The following is an 18,601-nucleotide window of genomic DNA, read 5'->3' on the forward strand; positions in this document are numbered from 1 at the left end:
ACAGCCACCTGCTACCGGGCGGTAATTAACCAGTACCTGGGCGCACCCGGGTAAGACGGCTCCACATGGACAGAGCCGTGGGACCGAGGGCCCAGTGGGTCTGAACGTACAGATCTCGGTCCACAGGTCTCTCGCGACTGAGATCACCAGCCCAGGGAGAATGGGCTCACAGTACAGACCTCTTAAACCGGTGCCGGTACAGCTCTGGCTAGCTAAGGGGTGGTTGTGAGAAGTTGGCCAAAGAAAAGTTGTGGATAAGACTTCTGCCGCAAAAATGACTGAGAGTGGCGCTGCTTTCATTATAAAGTAGATGCAAATTCGGGGAGCAGGCAAACGGTGTGTCAAATCTGTGGCACTCTAGTTAACACTGGGCACGGAGCAAACAAGACTCTCCACCCACAAACTGTATACTTTTTAAACCCATTGTCGCTTTGGGTTCAGATCCTAAGATTTCGAGCGCCAGTTTCCTATGGTGAGGGGGTGGGTGGTCGGAGAGACGAATCAGGCGAGCGCCGGAACTTCGGGGTTCTGGCGGAGGGGAGAGGGAAGGGGGCGCGCTGGGTGCTGTCCATGGTGCTGGGAAGATCGCGGCTTCATTTCGCTTCATTTCGCCGCACCAAAACCGAGCTCAGGTGTAAAAGGGGGATTTGCGGCTGGGATTTGTTTTTCTTCCCATGAATGTGGAAAATACGCCTATGGATGTACAATTTAAACAGCACTCTACGAGGGTTCTCCCCTATTTCTCAGCCTGCACTGATGAGTCAGACAGCAGCGGTAACTGGTCATTATAGGACGGTTTCCTCCTTAAAGTGTTCCAATATTTCAAAGTAATGTAATTATCAATTCTTGACGTACCAAGTAAAGAGGAAGGCGGAAAGAAAACAGGTGATTTGAGACTTTAAACATATCCAAAGGTACTTAGCTATTTCCAGGTTTGATACCATATAAAAGCACAGCATGACTTAGCCTGTTAGATGATGAGTTTATCGAGAAAGTATTAAAAATATATAGATCCAATTTCATTTAAATAATTCTCTAAAGTTCATGCTGGCCAAATACTGTAGTTATATATTTTTTTGTTAGCAAGAATAAAAGGAGCAATTTGTCTATTGTTGTGTGTGTGTGTGTGTGTGTGTGTGTGTGAATTTGAAATGGTTGATTTCATTTTAAGTTCCAAAATGGTACTCTAACAACTGCATTCTCTTAAAACAGATTTGATTTCTTAAGACAGGTGTCCAGAAAGAAAGCAAGATGCAAATAGAAAGTATTTCAAAATTAGGATAAAGAACTAAATAGAAACATAGCTTACCTAGGAAGTAAATCACACTTTTGTTAAGAGGTGGGGAGGAGAGGGAGAGAGAAAACATATATAGGTTTTTACATATGTGTAAAATACATGTTGTTTTTTTTTTTACAAAAAGTTTGTGTGTGTATATATATGTGAAATTATGTGACAAAATTTCAGGTAGAATATCACTATGTTTTGTCAAACCAGAAATGTGAAAAACAGGAAAACAATTTATCTTATTATGTTAACCATGAAAAATCTTAGCCTTAGCAACTTGAATCCATGTGACAATGAAGAAGGAAAGGGACAAGAATTCAAACGGCTGACACAATGATCAGCAGCAACTGACAGCATCTCATTTGATATTTGATATCAAGCACTAGATCAATATTTGTGAGATCAATGCATTTTTAATGGTTTTCCTTTGAAACTGTATGAAAGCCAAATTGTGACACTCTGTGCTAGGGTTATTTTTAGAGCTGGCTATTCCAGGGGATGATATTAAGTAATTTATTGAGGCAAAGCAAAAAACCAAAACCAAAACAAAAGAAAACCACCCACACAAAACCCCCCACAAAACCCCCAAACCAAAACCACCAGAACAAACCATCAATATTTCGTCAGTTGATAAATCCTGATTATCTAGGTACCCAGAGAAGGTGGGAACATTTCCTGGAAAAAAGTCATTTTATGTAATTATAGTTAAAATAAGACAAAGAAGAAAACAAGCTTTTGGAAAATTATTTGGAGGTACATGAAGATGAACTGGATCATAGATACCTTTTTCAGGCACAATGGGATTAGGTGGTACTTGAGAAAAAAGAAATGAAAATTATAAAAAGAGAAAGCCCTTTCAGCTATAGGGTCAATCACCTCATGTGTGGAATTCTATAGGAAATAACAGATTTTTCTGTGTCCCAGGCAGAAGAGAAAACCGAGAACTCTATCTGAAACTCATAGCAAGGTCACCACAAAGGTCAAATAGAGGAAAAAAAAAAGTAATTAGGTATATATACTATTATTTTCCTTTTAAGAGTTTATACATTAAAAATAAAATGCAAATTGATCTCAGAGCCACATAGGTCCCCAACTTAAAAATCTTTAAATTGTAATCTAGAAGGGTTCTACTCTTTATTTTTCACTCTTTAATGCTTAGTCAGACAGCAACATTAACTCATTTGCTTACTAACTGATTATGTTTGACAAAAAAAGCTAAACTTGTATTTATTTGTTTTTACAGATTCAGTTTTGAGGAATTTACACCCAGAGGAATCCAAGACAGCAAGCAGCAATCACTGGGGAGGTAGATGATGGGGTGGTGCAGAGGGGGTATAACTAGGTGAACATTTTGGAAGGACAGCAACAAGGTGAGATGTGATGATTGTGGATAGTGTTCCTGATAAGCAGATGTTTACGTTTTTGCACTAAAAGAGAAAGAAAGTGTCTTCCACTTGTAATTCAACTTTAGTTAAGAACTTGGGAGAGATTGGTTTCTCTTTTGCTTGAAATAATAGGAACATTTTAGAAAATTTCTGATGCCTGACCTAAAGACCTCTCATCCCTCTCCAAGATAGAGAATAAAATACTTCAAAACCATGCAATTCTTAAATTTTTTAGCTCAGTGTTTCCTTTTTTCTAATGTTTTTCTTATGACAGTAAATTACCTGACAAAGAAACTGTTAATATATTATTACTAACAGATCGCTTTAAATAAAACGTATTGTACTATATGCTTTTAAATGAAATACAGACCTAAGTCCTTTTGCAGTAGAATTAAATCATGCACTTAGTATATTCCTTAAGAGGCTAGGTAAAAGCATATTTTCCAGGATTTTTAATAACTCCATAACGAACAGTTACTCTCCGCATGTGTCTCTATGTTCTAGTTTATTTCAAGTCTGGCAGATTGCCTATAAACTAAAAACACCAACAGTTTGAATCAATTTTTCTTTAATGAAATAAAGCCAACCTTAAACACTGATACACATTACATACAGATAATTTACAGATGCAAATGAACTTGAGGCATTCAAAAATATTTATTACAAAGCCTTGCAGAATTTGAACATGAAAAATTTATTTAAAAGAAAATAAGTTTACCAACAATCCTGGTGACCAACATATATGGAGTACCTACTATGTTACCAGCACAGAAAAGACACACATACTGTATATGTTGTCTATCCTGGTGGAATGGCCATATGTACCCCATGGATGGATATGCGTATGCATGTGTGTACACATACACACAGACATCTATGCATATATACATATATACATATTTTCCTATTAGGTCTTTAAAAAAACCCCTGAGTATTTCATAGAAGGAAATTAACTTCATATTCAATTGTAGTTAATTTGGCCTTCATTTTGGCTAATCATAATTTGGCCAATAATTTTTTTCCTGATAGCACGAAGGACAGTACTTAGAATTTAAAAGTTTAGTGTTCCAAAAATGCTGCTCTTCTTAAGCCACTTTGAAGTAATGCTAGTGAGCCTAAGATCCAGATCTACATGTTAATCTCTAGTTTTGCCTTCAAACAGAATTCAGTTACAAAGAACTTGGAAAGATTTTGAACCTATTCAAGAGAGGAAAACGCTTTAATTTTCTGAGGAGTAAAAACTCCCCAAGAAACTTCATATAGCTTCTTAGATTTTGCTTAGCATATGTGATAAAACATTGATTGTTGCAGTTTGGTGACCCATGAAATTTGGGGGTTAGTTTTCTCTTCAGACCAGAGCATATAATTATGCAAATAAAGAGCTGTCACTGATCTAGTGAAATACTCACAAACACATGCACTCTGAAATTGGACAGAAAAGTGAAAATGGTTGGTGATGTGATGGTGCCATGGTTTGTTTTCCTGCCAAGTTTCTATCCAAGTTCATTATTCAAATTGTAAACTTTAAAAAGAGACATATCATTCTTGGGGTGTTGGTTGTCTTTTCATTTCAGATTCTTTGTATTGGTACTGCAGGCTGGCTACAAAGTACAGTTCAACATTATTTTACCTATGACAGTCTCCCATATTACCCAATGTATTAGCCAAGGAAGAAAAAGTGGAATGATCTGGAAAGAAAGATGCAGGGCCTCTCTAGATTTCTTTTCTAGAAACATGTTTCAAATAGAACTCAACTCCAACAATACAAATATAGTGAAAGGTTTTTCACAAATCTAAAGGCAAAGGACTGGGAAAAGTTGCCTGGAAGGCCTCATGGATTAAGTCAAATTTCCATTTTCAAGCTTTTTTCCATTCAAGGGGAAAAGACTGGTCACTGCATGATATCCACTTAATGGTCAAACTTTCAGTACGATTCTCTCCTATCTAGCAATTAAAGCCCACTCCGTAATATTTGGTTACTTTAACCTTTAAGGTTCATTTATAATTACCACTCCTCTAAAACCTTTGTGCTAAGAATTAACAAGAGTTCTTCAATGTAACCATGCTCTTTGGCATCAAGGTCTCCCAATTCCAAAGTTACCATTGCGAAGGCTGTTGCATAATTTCAGATGTCATGGAGAGTCCCACTGATGAAATCTGAGAAGGCTCATGTCAGACCACTGACTGCTAAAGACATCACTACATGAAAGATCAGTGGTGTGAAACTTTAAAAACATCGATCCAAATGAATCAATTAAATCAACATTCATCTCTCCTAAGTGTGAGGTTTAAAACTATCATTGTTGCCTTTTTTTTTTATCCTACATAGATTTCGAGATAAACGCTGGAATGCTTTGATGGCTACTTCTATTCTCGAATCTCTGTTAATCGACTTTGTGCTATTTCCCTCTTTTCAACATCTTCCACTTGGTGTACATTCTTTACTTTTAGTACGGTGCATGACAGTTGCAATGCTTTAAATCTAAAACCGCCTAACAAAGCTAACGCTTTAGGTAGGGTAGCTTTAAGCTCTGTGAAGTGTTGATTAAAAACCCTTTCCCAGACTCAAACTGATCTTTTTGGAGATTAATAGAATATTAGATAAAAGGAAGACGAACAATTCAAGAGACTCCCACTCAGTCACACTATACAAGGAAGGAAGGAAGGAAGGAAAGTATTCAATTTTTGAAAGGGAGTACCTCCTGGAGTCTTTTATTTTATATTATTATACCTCCTAATAAGTAATCATAAAATAACCACTACTATTATCCTTTTTTTTGCCACCCATATTTCAAAAATGAGAATATATCACATTTATTTAAAGACATTTTTCTCTACAAAGGCATAGGGAACAATTTTGAGAAAATTTTAGCCTTTTTGTAATAGTAATCTTTCTTAAATGAACCAGGATTACAGACACCAAAAGGAACCTGTCAGTCTACAGTTACAAACTATGATTACAACCGGAGCCACACATGTGTCTGGACTGCAACCCCGGCTAATCCAGAGAAAAATGAAAAAATCTAACTTATTAGCACTGATAATACAGTTAACATATTTTGTCACCCACACTCTCTCAAAAAAGTTACAGGTTTTAAAGAAGGAAAAGCTGTGAAATAAATATAAACACGGTATTTTCAGATTAGATGTACTACATCAAGGACCTATATAGGGATTTGGGAGCAATTTAACCTCAACAGAGTCCTTTTGGAAAACACATTTGTTTACCGTATATAATACAGTATATTTTATAAAATGATAGTTTAACAACAGGTTCGAATTTCCTTGTAGCTAAGGAGATATTTTAGGTCTTAAAAACAAATATCTTTAAAAAAGCTTTGTGAAAGTTCCAAGCTAAACAGTGACTCAACTGAAGTTAGGATATTACCTTACAGCAGCAATAATAGTAATAATAGGTAACTATAAGGTTTAAAATATTGATAAATGCTGTCCCATCATTCTTATTAAGTTTCTGCTTTTATTGACCTCTGTGAGTGATTAAATGAGCTTCTGAACAAGAATAATAAGTCACCGATATTGGGAAAATTGTTTTTATTTTAAAATAGTAAACAGAAATATATAATATATAGGAAACTCCTGTGCTTTAGTTTCCTTTTCTTTTGGTATAAACAATAATGCAATCCAAGTTGAAGCACAAGGCAGAAACTTGAGAAAAGAACAATTAATACAAGAAGATTTCTCCCCCCGCCTTCAAACATCCATGAAAAGTTTTAACGGCTGTATAGTTAAGTACCTTTAGAAAGCTCCAAAGCCAGTATCTGGCTTTTAAGTTTTAACAGTTCTAGTCTGAACCTTAGATTGATCAACAACTCCTTGCTTCCCATTCCACTTCCTCTAAGAACTCACTATATAATTAAAAACAAAAAAAACAAAAAAAACCACTTCCTAACTCTAAACCTCTACTCTCCTGAAAACTTGTCTTAAAGAAACCAAAATGGGAGAGCAGAGCAGAAACATTGTTAACCCTTGTCTCGTCCAAGCAGGCAGGCTACTACCAACTGACTGCTGTTATTCCAGGAAAACTGAGGTGAAAATAACATTTATACCAACAAACCCATAATCAACAGGTTAAAAGATTCTACATTACAAGGAATCTTATCAGTAATCAGCTGGAGGTCTGGGACGGGTTGCCTAGTTCCCTCTGGGTTGCAACAGCGCAGATCCACAAGTAGAAATTGCATTTACACAACTTAAGTTTGCAGATAGCTCTCTATACATAGTTAAACAAGGCCTAACAACCCAGTAGTTTTAAAGTATTAAAGGCAACTAAGCAGTGATTTACTCTAGTTACAAGTGAAGGTTTTTTTAAAAACAGAGGTGAGAAAACTGAAGAGAAGAAATAGGAGTGATTTGGTTTATAACCTGAGCATATTTGCTCTAATTCAGCTGCAGAAGCTTCACAAATTGAGTACTGTACAAGTGCTGATTAAAAAAATGCAATAAAATTAGTTTCTTGTGAACATTTTCATATACTGAAAACAGCACACAATTTATAACACTTGGCAAAATATATTCAGTCCACATCAATTCTCAAATCCTCTCCGTGGAAGGTACCATTATTTTACACAGTTCACTATTACTTCGAAAACAGAAAAGACTGCAGAGCAACATGCTTGACATTGCTGGGGTTACACATTTTAAGCCACCCAAGGAATTGGATAAAATGACATTTTGCTTTTTCCTCCTATGTTGTTTCTGCTAAAGGAACATCGAAAGATATGCATATAAGATTACTGAAAGAAAGATCACCTTAATTTACCATCATTAAAATTATGAGAACTAATTAATGCACTTGTGTACCAAATACAGATACTCTCCGTTTTAAAACTTGCTGAAATCGGTTCCTAGTATAAAAACATTTTATCCATGAGGTGGTTATTTTAAGTTATTTTTCTGAGGAGTCAAACAGTTCTAAGTTATTTTGGGTACATTTTATCGTGTCCTCAAATAAGGCAGGCATATTGTTGCGTATACTTTAAAAAAGGATGAAAAAAATACTAAATTCAGATCCTCACTTATTAGAAACAGAATCTTCACTAGGTAATTAAATTCTACAAGTAATTAAAAAATTAATAATGTTAAGATTCAACATGTGAATTTAAAAGTCAGCAAAATCTTAACTTATTTTATCTCATATTTCACAGAGTTGGCCAGATCCTGGCTGGATTAAAATACTTAATTGTTGAAACTGTAAGGCAAAACCTTACAGAGGAGGTGGACTACTACGAATTATACCATTGGACTGAGAGGAGAAAAGTCTTTCACACCAGGTCTTTCCCTTTCTGTTGAAGCAGAAAACTAAAAGAATCATTTTAGCCCCACTAAGCCTTTCAGAAGGAAAAGGTTCAAGCGCACAGATTCCTTTTCCTTACGACGATAAAAAATACTCTCCCTAAAAAGGTCTAACTCTATGAAAGCTCAGAATAGACCACTCTACTTAGGATTAACAACAACAACAAACTTCCTCTACATTAAGATTTAAACAAAACTTAAGTATGCTATCTAAATTACAGTGCTACCCAACACACATTATATATTTTAAAAAGTGGATTCTAATGATAAAGTTGGAAATTCCCTTGAAAATGAAACCTTTCCCACATGTACTTAAAAGATTTGCTCATCATTATGTTTTGGTTTAAACAATCTCTTCTGAAATTAGAGACTTGTGTAAAATCTCGTATTCAATTGGCAAGGTAGCGATAACGTGGATTGGGTACTTTATAGATTTTTTTAATGCAGTTTTTCTTCTGGTCTCGAAATGAAAATATATCGTTAGGGAGAGAACAATTTGCCCTCCCCAAACTACACAGTACATCACGGAATTCACGTTATGAATTTAAATTTGGCTTGGGGGGGGACTTCCTTAAAAAAAAAAAAGACATAGACGCCCTTAGGGAAAAAACTGCTTAAAATGGGAGTTTTAAGTCTAGAATAAAAGTTTCCTTCGGTTCGGTTCGGGGGGGAAAAAATGGACAGGATTCAGGGGGAAGGGGGGCCGGGGGACAGGAGCGGAGCGGCGGCTATGTGGCTGCGGGCGGTAGGACCGCGCAGACGCCCCTCGCCCCGCAGCACCGGCGCGGGCTCCATCAGGGCAATTAGAGGCGCGCCGACCGCGCCGGGCAGGGCGCTGTCGGCCTTAATCTGCGCGCTGACGGGCAGCGCGAAGCCCGAGCACAGCCCGCAGGAAGCACGACCAGTGAACCCATATTGCTTTGACAGTTGCACTCATCTAGAAATAATGCAAAACGCTATTTAGATGTATATATCACGACCCTATGCTCTAGGAAGAAAACAATCTAATGAGGGGCTGGGAGTCTGCTCGCCGACAACAGGCGGTGGGGAGACGTGTGGATGCATATGCTCGAGTGTGCTTCCTCGGCTTCCCCTCCCCCGTCTCGCTCGCTCTCCTCTTACAGCTCTTCGTGCTTTATTCGGTGGGAGCGCCGCGTCAGAGTTGGCTTCAGGGAACTGGTCTTTGCCTCAGAGGCTTCGGTAAAGAACTTGAAAATAGACGGGAAGCTCTTCCAGGAAGTTAGCTCGTGACGGTCGGTGCCTGCAAAATGCACACATTCAGTTACGCGGTGGCCTCGCGTGCTGCCGGCGCAGGTGGGACGGGACCGCCGGGCTCTGCCGAGGCCCAGGCCGCCGGTCCTCTGTCCTCGAGTCCGCGCCCTCTGCGCCCCGCCCCGCCCCGCCCTCAGAGCCCAGCCCCCACCCCTCCAGGGCGCACGACCCCTAGGGACCACACCTGTACCTGAGGGTTCACGTGGCCCCCAGGGTTCGGAGGGAGGCTGCGGCCCACCGACTCCGCGTCTCCGCCGGCGGCGCTCGGGGTGGCGATCCCGGAACTCCGCCGCCTTCGGCGTGAACCCCTAGCACGTCCCCGATGCGCGGCCGCGGCCGGTCCTTCCCCGCGGTCGCCCGAGGCGCGGCCGGCGGCCCCCGGGGCCTCAGCCCCTCCGGGCCAATCGAGGCGCTGGGCGGGAAGGGCCACTCCCTCTCCCGCCTCGAAACCACCCACTTCCCCAGGCTGGGCGCGCGCGGGGATTGGTTTCCCCTGCGCTCGGAATCCGGCTTTTGCACCCTCCGCAGAGCACCCACGTTTCTTTGCTTCCCAAGAGAAAGAAACAAGTTGGATTTTAGTGTCCTAGCAGCCTATATATATATATTTTTTAAACAGGTTTTAGGGGACAGTCTTAGAAAAGCTTAAAAAAAAAAAAAAAAAAAAGAATGTTTCAAAGCAGTGACTACTGAAAGAACATCTAGGCCTCCTATTTTGTCAGGAGGAATTCAACTCACAAAATGCAGGTTAAGTTGTCAATTTATGGAGTTATTTTATTTTACTATAGCTTCTTAATGTGGCTTCAATTTAACACTAATGTACAGATTTTTCAAATAAAATCTTTCTTCAGTTTTAAGACAGGTAAAAAATAACACTGATGTAGACGTAAGAACAGATGAGGACATTAATCTGTTTTTGACTCCCTGTGATAGCTTATATCATTTAACTAATAGTTTTATAATGGAACACTTTTTAAATTAAAAAATAAAAATAATAATAACAAAGACTCTCCCGTAGAAATAATGAGTGAATAGATTTTAAACGGCTTAAATCTCTTCCTAGATCACTCAATTATGCAGAGAGACACTGTCTGGAAGTCTCTGGATTCGGGGCCTCTGTCTGATACTTTAACATTGTTAATGATAATTCTTTAGTCTGTAATAGTAGGTCATTGCTATGGTTACTCTACAATGGTGCAACACTTTGCTTTCCCCTTCAGCTATTCGCTGAGACCTGGTAACCACATTTGTTGCCTAGCAACAGTTTTGTGACAGTATCACAATCTGGGAGTTACAACAATAAGGATGCTATGGCTGCCTCGACCAGAGAGCAGAAAGCTATAGTCTGTGCATGTGACTTAGCTGTGGGAGCTGGCCTTACTAGAGAACCCCTCTTTTAACAGGTGCCCTCAGAAGGATGCTCCCTATCCTCCTCTCCTCTGCAGACTGGCCTAATGAACCTGCATTTGGAACAAGATCCAGTACTGAAGTCATATCCTTGAGTTACATCCTCCAACACTACTGTGTTCAGACTAAAAAATGAGGTCCTTTCTCTATTTGCTTACTCATTTTGGGAAAAATTCAATGTTAGTCAGTGGAAGAAAGAGATGAGTGCAGGTTTATCCTGGCAAATCCTAAAGTGCCTGACTGGATTTTGACAAGTCAATAGAATTCTCGGGAAAAAATTATACAAATGCCTGCCTTTATCAATAGATGTGTAAAAATTCAAGTTCTTTAAAATATATGTAATATCCAGATATTTATTGTTAGTATATAATTTTCACTGACGTATTCAGGTAACAGTCTTAAAGACTTCCTTTGAATTTGGAGGCATCTGTATTCCCCAAACACAAAAGAAGTTTGCGAGCAGTTCTAGATAAGCTCAGACATACCTACTTTAAATAATATTTTGTGGGTATACTTAGAAGGGAGTCCAGTTTCTGGACAGGTTTATGAAATGCCCGTCCCTGTTTTCTATAGTGCTCGTAACTCCAGTTTCATTTCAATAATAATTACTAATAGCACTTATAATGAAAAAATATTTTAAAGTCAATGGTATTGACTCTTCTCAGATGCATACTACATGGAAACACCCATCCCCAAACACAATAGGAAAAAAAAAGGTGTTAATCGTCTCTTTTCCTTCTCATTTCCCAGGCTTCCAGGCTCATTTGGCATTTCCTCCATAGTGATCACACTTACACTTCCTAGTATTACCAAGGCTATGATCAATTTCTAAGCTTTCTCAGGGAGCTCTTCTCATAATTCCTCCCACCCCTTGAAAACCAATTCAATGTATGAATCTAGAGGGACCTAAGGAGTCAATGGTCTGAAGCAATTTTAACTCCTTTATTTTTTTCTTTCCTGGTGACAATCTTTCTGAAGGATGGACAAATTTCCCAGGTGATAAAATCACTACAAAGGCTTTTTAGTTTTAGCTTATGATGACTCTCTGCTTGATTAATCCTGGGCTGAAAAGACCAAAGTTCCTGAGATAACTGAGGGCCTGCACTGGCTCTCAATATTTACCCTTGCAATTTAAGAGTATAAATAATGAGAGTGTGTGCTCTGTCAGAGGAAGGGAAATTGCTAGGAGTAAATTAATAAGCAAGGTGGGTTAGAAACTGAATTATAGAGAATGGAATGGGAGAGGGAGAATCCTCCCTAAACTAAGGAGTGGTAACATAAATATCTCATACAAAAATGGCTTTCTTTTCTAAATTACCGAAAGTAGATTTTTAATAATTTTAAAACAGCATTTGGAAGGTAGTTGCATGTCCATCTGGGGCTGTGTATACACATTTCAAGAACATGTTTGGAGACCATTTTTGAAAACTCGGGGCCAAAGTTCAATGAAAATATTCACGAATTAATATGACTATCTGCCCATAGCAATGATAAGAGAATGGAAACTTTTGACAGCAGCTTTCGAATACTTAAAAGATATACAACTTTAGGGGAATTTCTTCCATCAGGATGGAAACACTAGGCCATTACATTATCTATTCATAAAAGGATATAAAAGGGGAAAGTTTAGGCTAACTAAAAAAGCAGCCATTTATTAATAACCTGCAATTATGTGTAGGTAACATGGAAACTAGTCCATTTAGCACTAACTATGTTTTTGTATCTGAAGGAGATAAACATGGTTTTATAGTTAGGACCTGGTCTTTCCTCTGCCACAACTCTACCCTTATCAAAAGCTCCTCTTCTTAGGGACTGTGATCTTTTTTCTACTTTTCAAACCCCTGTTTCCCTAATCTAAGTTGTTTCCACAATGTAGGAAATAAAGAGTTTTCCCAGGTTAATTATCTGCCATGTTCTCAGGGAATGATTTTTGTATCCTCTTGGATTGGCAGGCTTGTTCTTACTGGATAATTCACCTTTGGGGCAAAATAAAGGTGCACAATCTCAGTTCTTTATTACAAAATATTGCCTTTGCTCAGTCGTAATCAGTCGTTCTTAATGGGCATGGTAGTGGCCTCTGGGGCATTTTGGAAATTTGTAGGAAAGTTTTTGGAGGTCAGGACAATTGGGAGGAGCTACTGGCATTTAGTGGGAGAAGGCCAGGGAGGTGGACATCCTTCAATTTGCAGGGCATTACAGCACATGAAGAACTGTTCTGCATTGCACATGGTTTTCAAATGTTTCACCAGCTATTCATGTAGTTGAAAAACCTGTTTATGATTATATGGGCTTAGAATTTAGATCTGTTTAACAAGTAATCTCACAGTACTTTTGGCATGATTTTAATACACACGGAATTTTCCAGGAATCCAGCTACCATGTAAATTGAAGGAATTTTGTACTTTATGTTGTTCAGAATATTACCAAGAATGGACTGACATATGGGAAAATCTCATCACTGATGGCCTCATTGTCCACAGTACTTGAGCCACCAATAAGCACACCTGCACCAGCCTGCATTTGTAGATGTGGAATTCCTGGTGATTCTATACACAGGACCCATGCAGATTTTCCTGAGCACTTTAAATATTGATATATATATTATTCTTATTATGAGTTATTTTTCTTTTATTTCCTTCATATGTTAACTAGAGGAATACAATAATTTAGCAATCTTATAAGTAGGTGAATTATGTTATCTCTAGAATTTATTTCAGGATAGTAAAAGCACTGTGTAATATTTATTTTTTTTTAATTAAAAAAAAATTTTATGTATTTATTTGGCTGTGCCGAGTCTTAGTTGCGGCATGTGGGATCTAGTTCCCTGACCAGGGATCAAACCAGGACCCCCTGCATTGGGAGCACGGAGTCTTAGCCACTGGACCACCAGGGAAGTCCAGTATTTATTAAAATAGCAAGTTTTTAGATGATAAGGGTTAGCTTAAATAAAAATGAATAGTTAATTCTTTTTTATTACATTAGAGATTAATTTACCTATAATCTGAAACCTACTTATAGCTAGCTCTTTTATCCTTATACAGAGTAGAAATGCCTTTTACTTCTCTTAATTAATGTTTCTTCCACAAATTTCTGGAAGAATAATGGACCCAACTTCCCTTCTGACTGCAGTCATATTAAACAGATCACATCAACAATAAATGTCACTACGATAAAAACTACTTAATTTGTAAGGAAATTCTGTTTCATAGATTAAAAATAATTGTGGTTGGAGAAGATCTTGGCATTTTTGTCAACGATGTTATTCACTGTGAAATAACCAAAAGGTAGTGGACAGGGGATCTTCCAATTAAAATACTACACTGAATATTTATTCTTTATCTATCAATTGTTTTTAAAAATAAACTACAGCAAATTTCAAAGAGGTAGAGATAGCACAAATGGTCAAAAAGATTAGAAACTTTAAGTATAAAGGATGAAACTATAAATCATATGAGGAAGATCAAATTGCTAAAATGTGTCATATGTTTTCCCAAAAGACTATATATTTAAGAAAAAGTGTCTTGTAATGGAACTGAGAAAGAAGGAGGCTACATTTATGTAACAGCATTTACAAATTAAACAAAAAATGGAAATAGCACTGACAGCAGAATGCTCAAAGAATAGGATAAGAGAGAAGAAAACATTGCTATATCTTCTGCCTTGTCTATTCCCCTTACTTCTTCCTGTGATGACTTTAATCCAAGTGTTTCTTACAAGTCTGCCTTGTCCACACTCCTCTTCACTTGATCTTAGTGCTTGGAATTTTTTTTTTTTTTTTTTTTTTGGCAAAAACTATGCCAAAATATGCTACTGAGTTAGCAGCCAAAACCCTGATGTTTACTTTGGTAGATGTAGACTACTCTGAAGCTGTACCTCATTTTCTGCAGTAGATGTCTTAAAAAGTTATATGTAAATATAATTTCTGTAAATAGAATATTTTTAAAGGAAGAAGTGGGTTATCTACTTCTTTAAAGAATCTTTTAATAAAGTGAAGAATTCTCTGGGAAAGCAAATAATCATTCTTCAAATGATATTACACATACACAGATTTTCCAGAGGTGAGGTTTACTACTATAATATGATAGACAGTCTGAGTAAGGGCTCACTGAAAAGATAATTTAGAAGCATTTCTTGGTCAGCCATTCACTATTCTAATTATTACTGGTCACCTTATTTTACATGGTCCTAGACCAAAAAGGTCATGGAATAATTTCAACAATCTATGCATAATTTACATTTTAGGGTCTGGTTTAGAATAGGGGATATAACTGTTCACAAAGTCACCTTTGAATAGGAAATATCATTTAAAAATCTTTATTTCAGGGGAAAAAACTAGTATGGGCCCCCACCCTCTCACTGACACCCCCCTTCCCTGGAAAATAATTTGTTTTTAAAGAAAAAGGTAATGAGTAAATTTTATACGTTTCCTATGATAAAGGGGGAAAGAAAAAAACCTAGAAAGATATGAAACACATTAACAGGATAACATATCTATGATACTTTCAAACTGACAAGGCTTGATTTTAAAAATTGATCTTTAACAAGAAAAAGAAATATGGGCAATTAGGAAGTAATGAAGACCCTGTCAATATAGCTATGTTGAGAATAACAGGTAAGGGAATTCTTGAGAAAATCTAATATATAAAAATCAGGAGGTCTGTAATATGCATTATTGAGTCCCGGTGGGATTAACTAATGAACTTATGAGCTCACCAGCAGTTATTTTTAGAAAATTATAAAGAATTAGAGAAATACTAGAGCACAGAAAAATAATGTGCCTTCTAAAAAGAAAGAAAATATATATTACTACTAAAATTTATTTAAAAATGAATTCTAGAGCCTCTAAGAAGAACACCATTAAAAAAAAATAAATTTACCAATATTTGAACAGAGAAGGGCTCCTAATGGAGACTTTCCTAGTTAGAAGGCACGAGTGTGAGTGAGACTCCGTCACACGGCGGGAGGTGAGGATGTGGGTTTGGGGGGTGGGGAGGATAGTAAACGAAGTGGGGTGTTCGCTGAGACTGAGGAAGACGCCAGGAGCAGCTCAGTGAACGTGCTGCCTGGCCTGGTTAAACCACCTGTGTAAGATACAAGCAAGTCTCTTTCCATTGCTAACACTGCTGCAAATCTGTTAAAGCAGAGATTGTGTTGAGATCCTAAAGGCAAGTCATCGAGCTTGACCAGAGATAGGAGGCTGAAACAAAGACATAAAAGCAGTGGTAGAAACTTCTGCTTCATGGGCAGCTTCTGGGAAAGCCTGTCCTTTCCTCCAGCTTCTTTTCTATATCTCTCATCTATGAAAGGGGAGTGGGGTGGTTTTGGGCACTGGGCAGCTTAAGACTCAAGGAGACAACTTTGGGAAGTAAACTTATTCTTAGGCAGAGTAGAGAGCCTGCAGTAGCTGTGGGTCTCTGACATTGAACCCGGCAGACCTCTCTAATAAACCTCTCCTAACCATAAAAAATGGACACATTGTAATTGCTTGAATTGCCTTTCAAACTCAGAGAGCTGGCGCAGAAGTGTTTTCTTTGGTTTTAATTCTTGTCTCACATGCTTCTCTTAGTGTTGTCACAAAGCCTGGCCTCCAGGGATGCTGTTTCCCTTTAAAACTTGAGCCCAGGTGTGGGTAAAAGTTCTCTTTTTCGTTTCCTTTCCATTTTCAAAAGTAACTTTGCCAAAGGATGGTAAGAGTACAGGGCTCTACACAAGGAATGCCAAGAATCATAAAACAGTTATTTCCATAAGTAAAGTTTCTGATCCTATTATTCCCAACACAATCAGTGAAGAGCTTTACTGGGCCCCATTCTAAAATAACACTGTCTGAGAGGGCTGGTGCAGCTTTCTAGATAGTTTGTCAAGCTTCCCTTTTCTTCCAGATTCTCTGTGTTCCTAGCTAGGTACCTATGGCTTATGGCTGCCAATTTGACTTCGTGTGTGTGTGTGTGTGTGTGTGTGTGTGTGTGTGTGTGTGTGTGAGAGAGAGGTGGGGAGGAAGGGAGAGAGAGAATGAGAAAGACGGAGAGAGGGAGGGGTGAGATAGAACGGAATGCAAAATACTTTCCTTATTTCAAAACAAAACAAAATCATTTGCTAGTTCAAATATCTGAATCGTCTGTGGTCCTCCTCTCTCAACTGTGGATTCTATTCTAAAGGAAATATTTTGCGGGCAGTTTTTCCAGAGGTCCCGTGAGTGATTAATTTATACATTCATACATGTATTTTTTTTTTTTTTTTTTGCGTTACGCGGGCCTCTCACTGTTGTGGCCTTTCCCGTTGCCGAACACAGGCTCCGGACGCGCAGGCTCATAGGCCATGGCTCACGGGCCCAGCCGCCCCGCGGCATGTGGGATCTTCCCAGACCGGGGCACGAATCCGTGTCCCCTGCATCGGCAGGCGGACTCTCAACCACTGCGCCACCAGGGAAGCCCTCATACATGTATTTATTGTATGCAGGCACTATTTCTTTGGGCTGGAGATGTGGTGGTGAGCAAGATATATAAAAACTCTGCTCCTTGTAGCATATGTGCTAGTGGGGATGACAGGCAATAAATAGGTAAACCGATGAACGTGATGATTTCAGAGAGTCAGAAGCACTGTGAAAAAAAAACACAGTAGAGGAATGTGAAGAGAATGAAGAGGAGAAGAGATGGTCGTCAATTTAGACTGGGTGGACACTTCTGACCTGAGACCAGAGTGCAAAGAGGGAGCCAGGTGAAGGTCTGGAGAGAGTGCTGCAGGCAGAGTTCTGGAAGAACAAGGAGAGGGTGGGGGTCTGAGGAGGAAAGAGCTGGTAAGAGTCAAGGAACTGGAAAGCACCTGGAGCATGGAGGGTGAGGGGGAAAGTGGTAGAAGATGATTCAGAGAGGTGGGCAGCCTCCAAGCCATGTGAGGTCTCTCAGGGCACAGTGAAAGGTTTTAATTTTATTCCAAGCACAATGGAAGAGCTGTCTGCAGAGTTTCAGTGGAGAAGAAATATAATCTGACTTGCATTTAAAGAGTACACTGGTTGGTAAATGGTGACTGGATTATGGGGAGTTGGAATGAAGGATTTAACCCTTCCTGACCGCATTTATCAACTCCTCCCACCTCTAGATCATTCGGTGGGGCTCACTCTTCTCCTACACACTTCAGAGTATAAAACCCACCTACTGCTGGCTCACATGAAGTGAGTAATAGTAGTAGGCAATAGCAATACGCAGTAAGAAAGACAGCCTAATAAAATAATATTTCAAAGTCGTAAATTAAAAAATGGACTTGAACTAGAAGCAGCATTTTCCTAATAATTCTGCTTTTGTTACATATGCTGACACCTCTGGGTTCTCGCCCTTAGGACTGGTGTGTGTGATGGGAAGGTACTAGGATGGGACTGTGCTGTCACACCGTTCCATTTCTGCAAGCCGTCCAGAGGTAACTGGTGGACTTACTCTCTAGGCAGGCCTTTCCACTGTCTTCATTTCTATGAATAGACACACTCTTCTCCTAGCTACTCCAGCTCAAAGCCTCCCAGTCATCTTTGCTTTTTGTTTTCGCTTGTTTGCCGACTCCTGATCCAATCAGTTACCACATCCCGACAACTGCACCTCAGCAAAGTGTTTCCCGTCTCTTTTTTGCTTTCCATTCCCCTGTCACCACTCTAGATTTAATGACCTATCATTTCGAATCCAGAAGTTTCCTCCTAACTTGTTTCATTGCCTTCAACCTCTTCTCTTCTATCTCGTACCCTGCTACCAGACAAAAATCCTAAGTATCATTTGTGTCATAGACCTCTTTCTCTGCTCAAACATATCCAATGGTCTCCATAATCTTTCAAATTAAGTAGAAATTCCTCCATGTGGTTTAAAGCCCTCCATTCCCTGGATCTAGCCTTCTTTTCTGGGTTTAATCCCTCAACTGTTCTTCTATAAGTATCCCCTATTCTCCCAGGCCCAGGTCAATTGAC

General features: G+C 38.9%; 1 protein-coding gene across 4 annotated transcripts in view; it reads right to left on the bottom strand.

Moving 5' to 3' along the window:
- ARB2A (ARB2 cotranscriptional regulator A) overlaps window positions 1-18,601 on the bottom strand; it is a 447,123-nt gene that overhangs the window by 17,753 nt on the left and 410,769 nt on the right. For 2 of the 4 annotated variants that reach the window (XM_055086672.1, XM_055086681.1), the window contains one exon: window positions 3,311-9,244. The exons of 1 other annotated variant lie outside the window; for it this stretch is intronic. In XM_055086672.1, the coding sequence (XP_054942647.1) occupies window positions 9,102-9,244 (143 nt within the window). In that variant the 3' untranslated portion in view covers window positions 3,311-9,101. Of the gene's footprint in view, window positions 1-3,310; window positions 9,245-18,601 lie in introns of those variants that run through there. One more of the 4 variants, XM_007103928.4, reaches the window with a different exon arrangement.

The sequence above is a fragment of the Physeter macrocephalus genome, chromosome 8 (genome assembly GCF_002837175.3).
Source record: "Physeter macrocephalus isolate SW-GA chromosome 8, ASM283717v5, whole genome shotgun sequence".
Lineage (NCBI taxonomy): Eukaryota > Metazoa > Chordata > Mammalia > Artiodactyla > Physeteridae > Physeter > Physeter macrocephalus.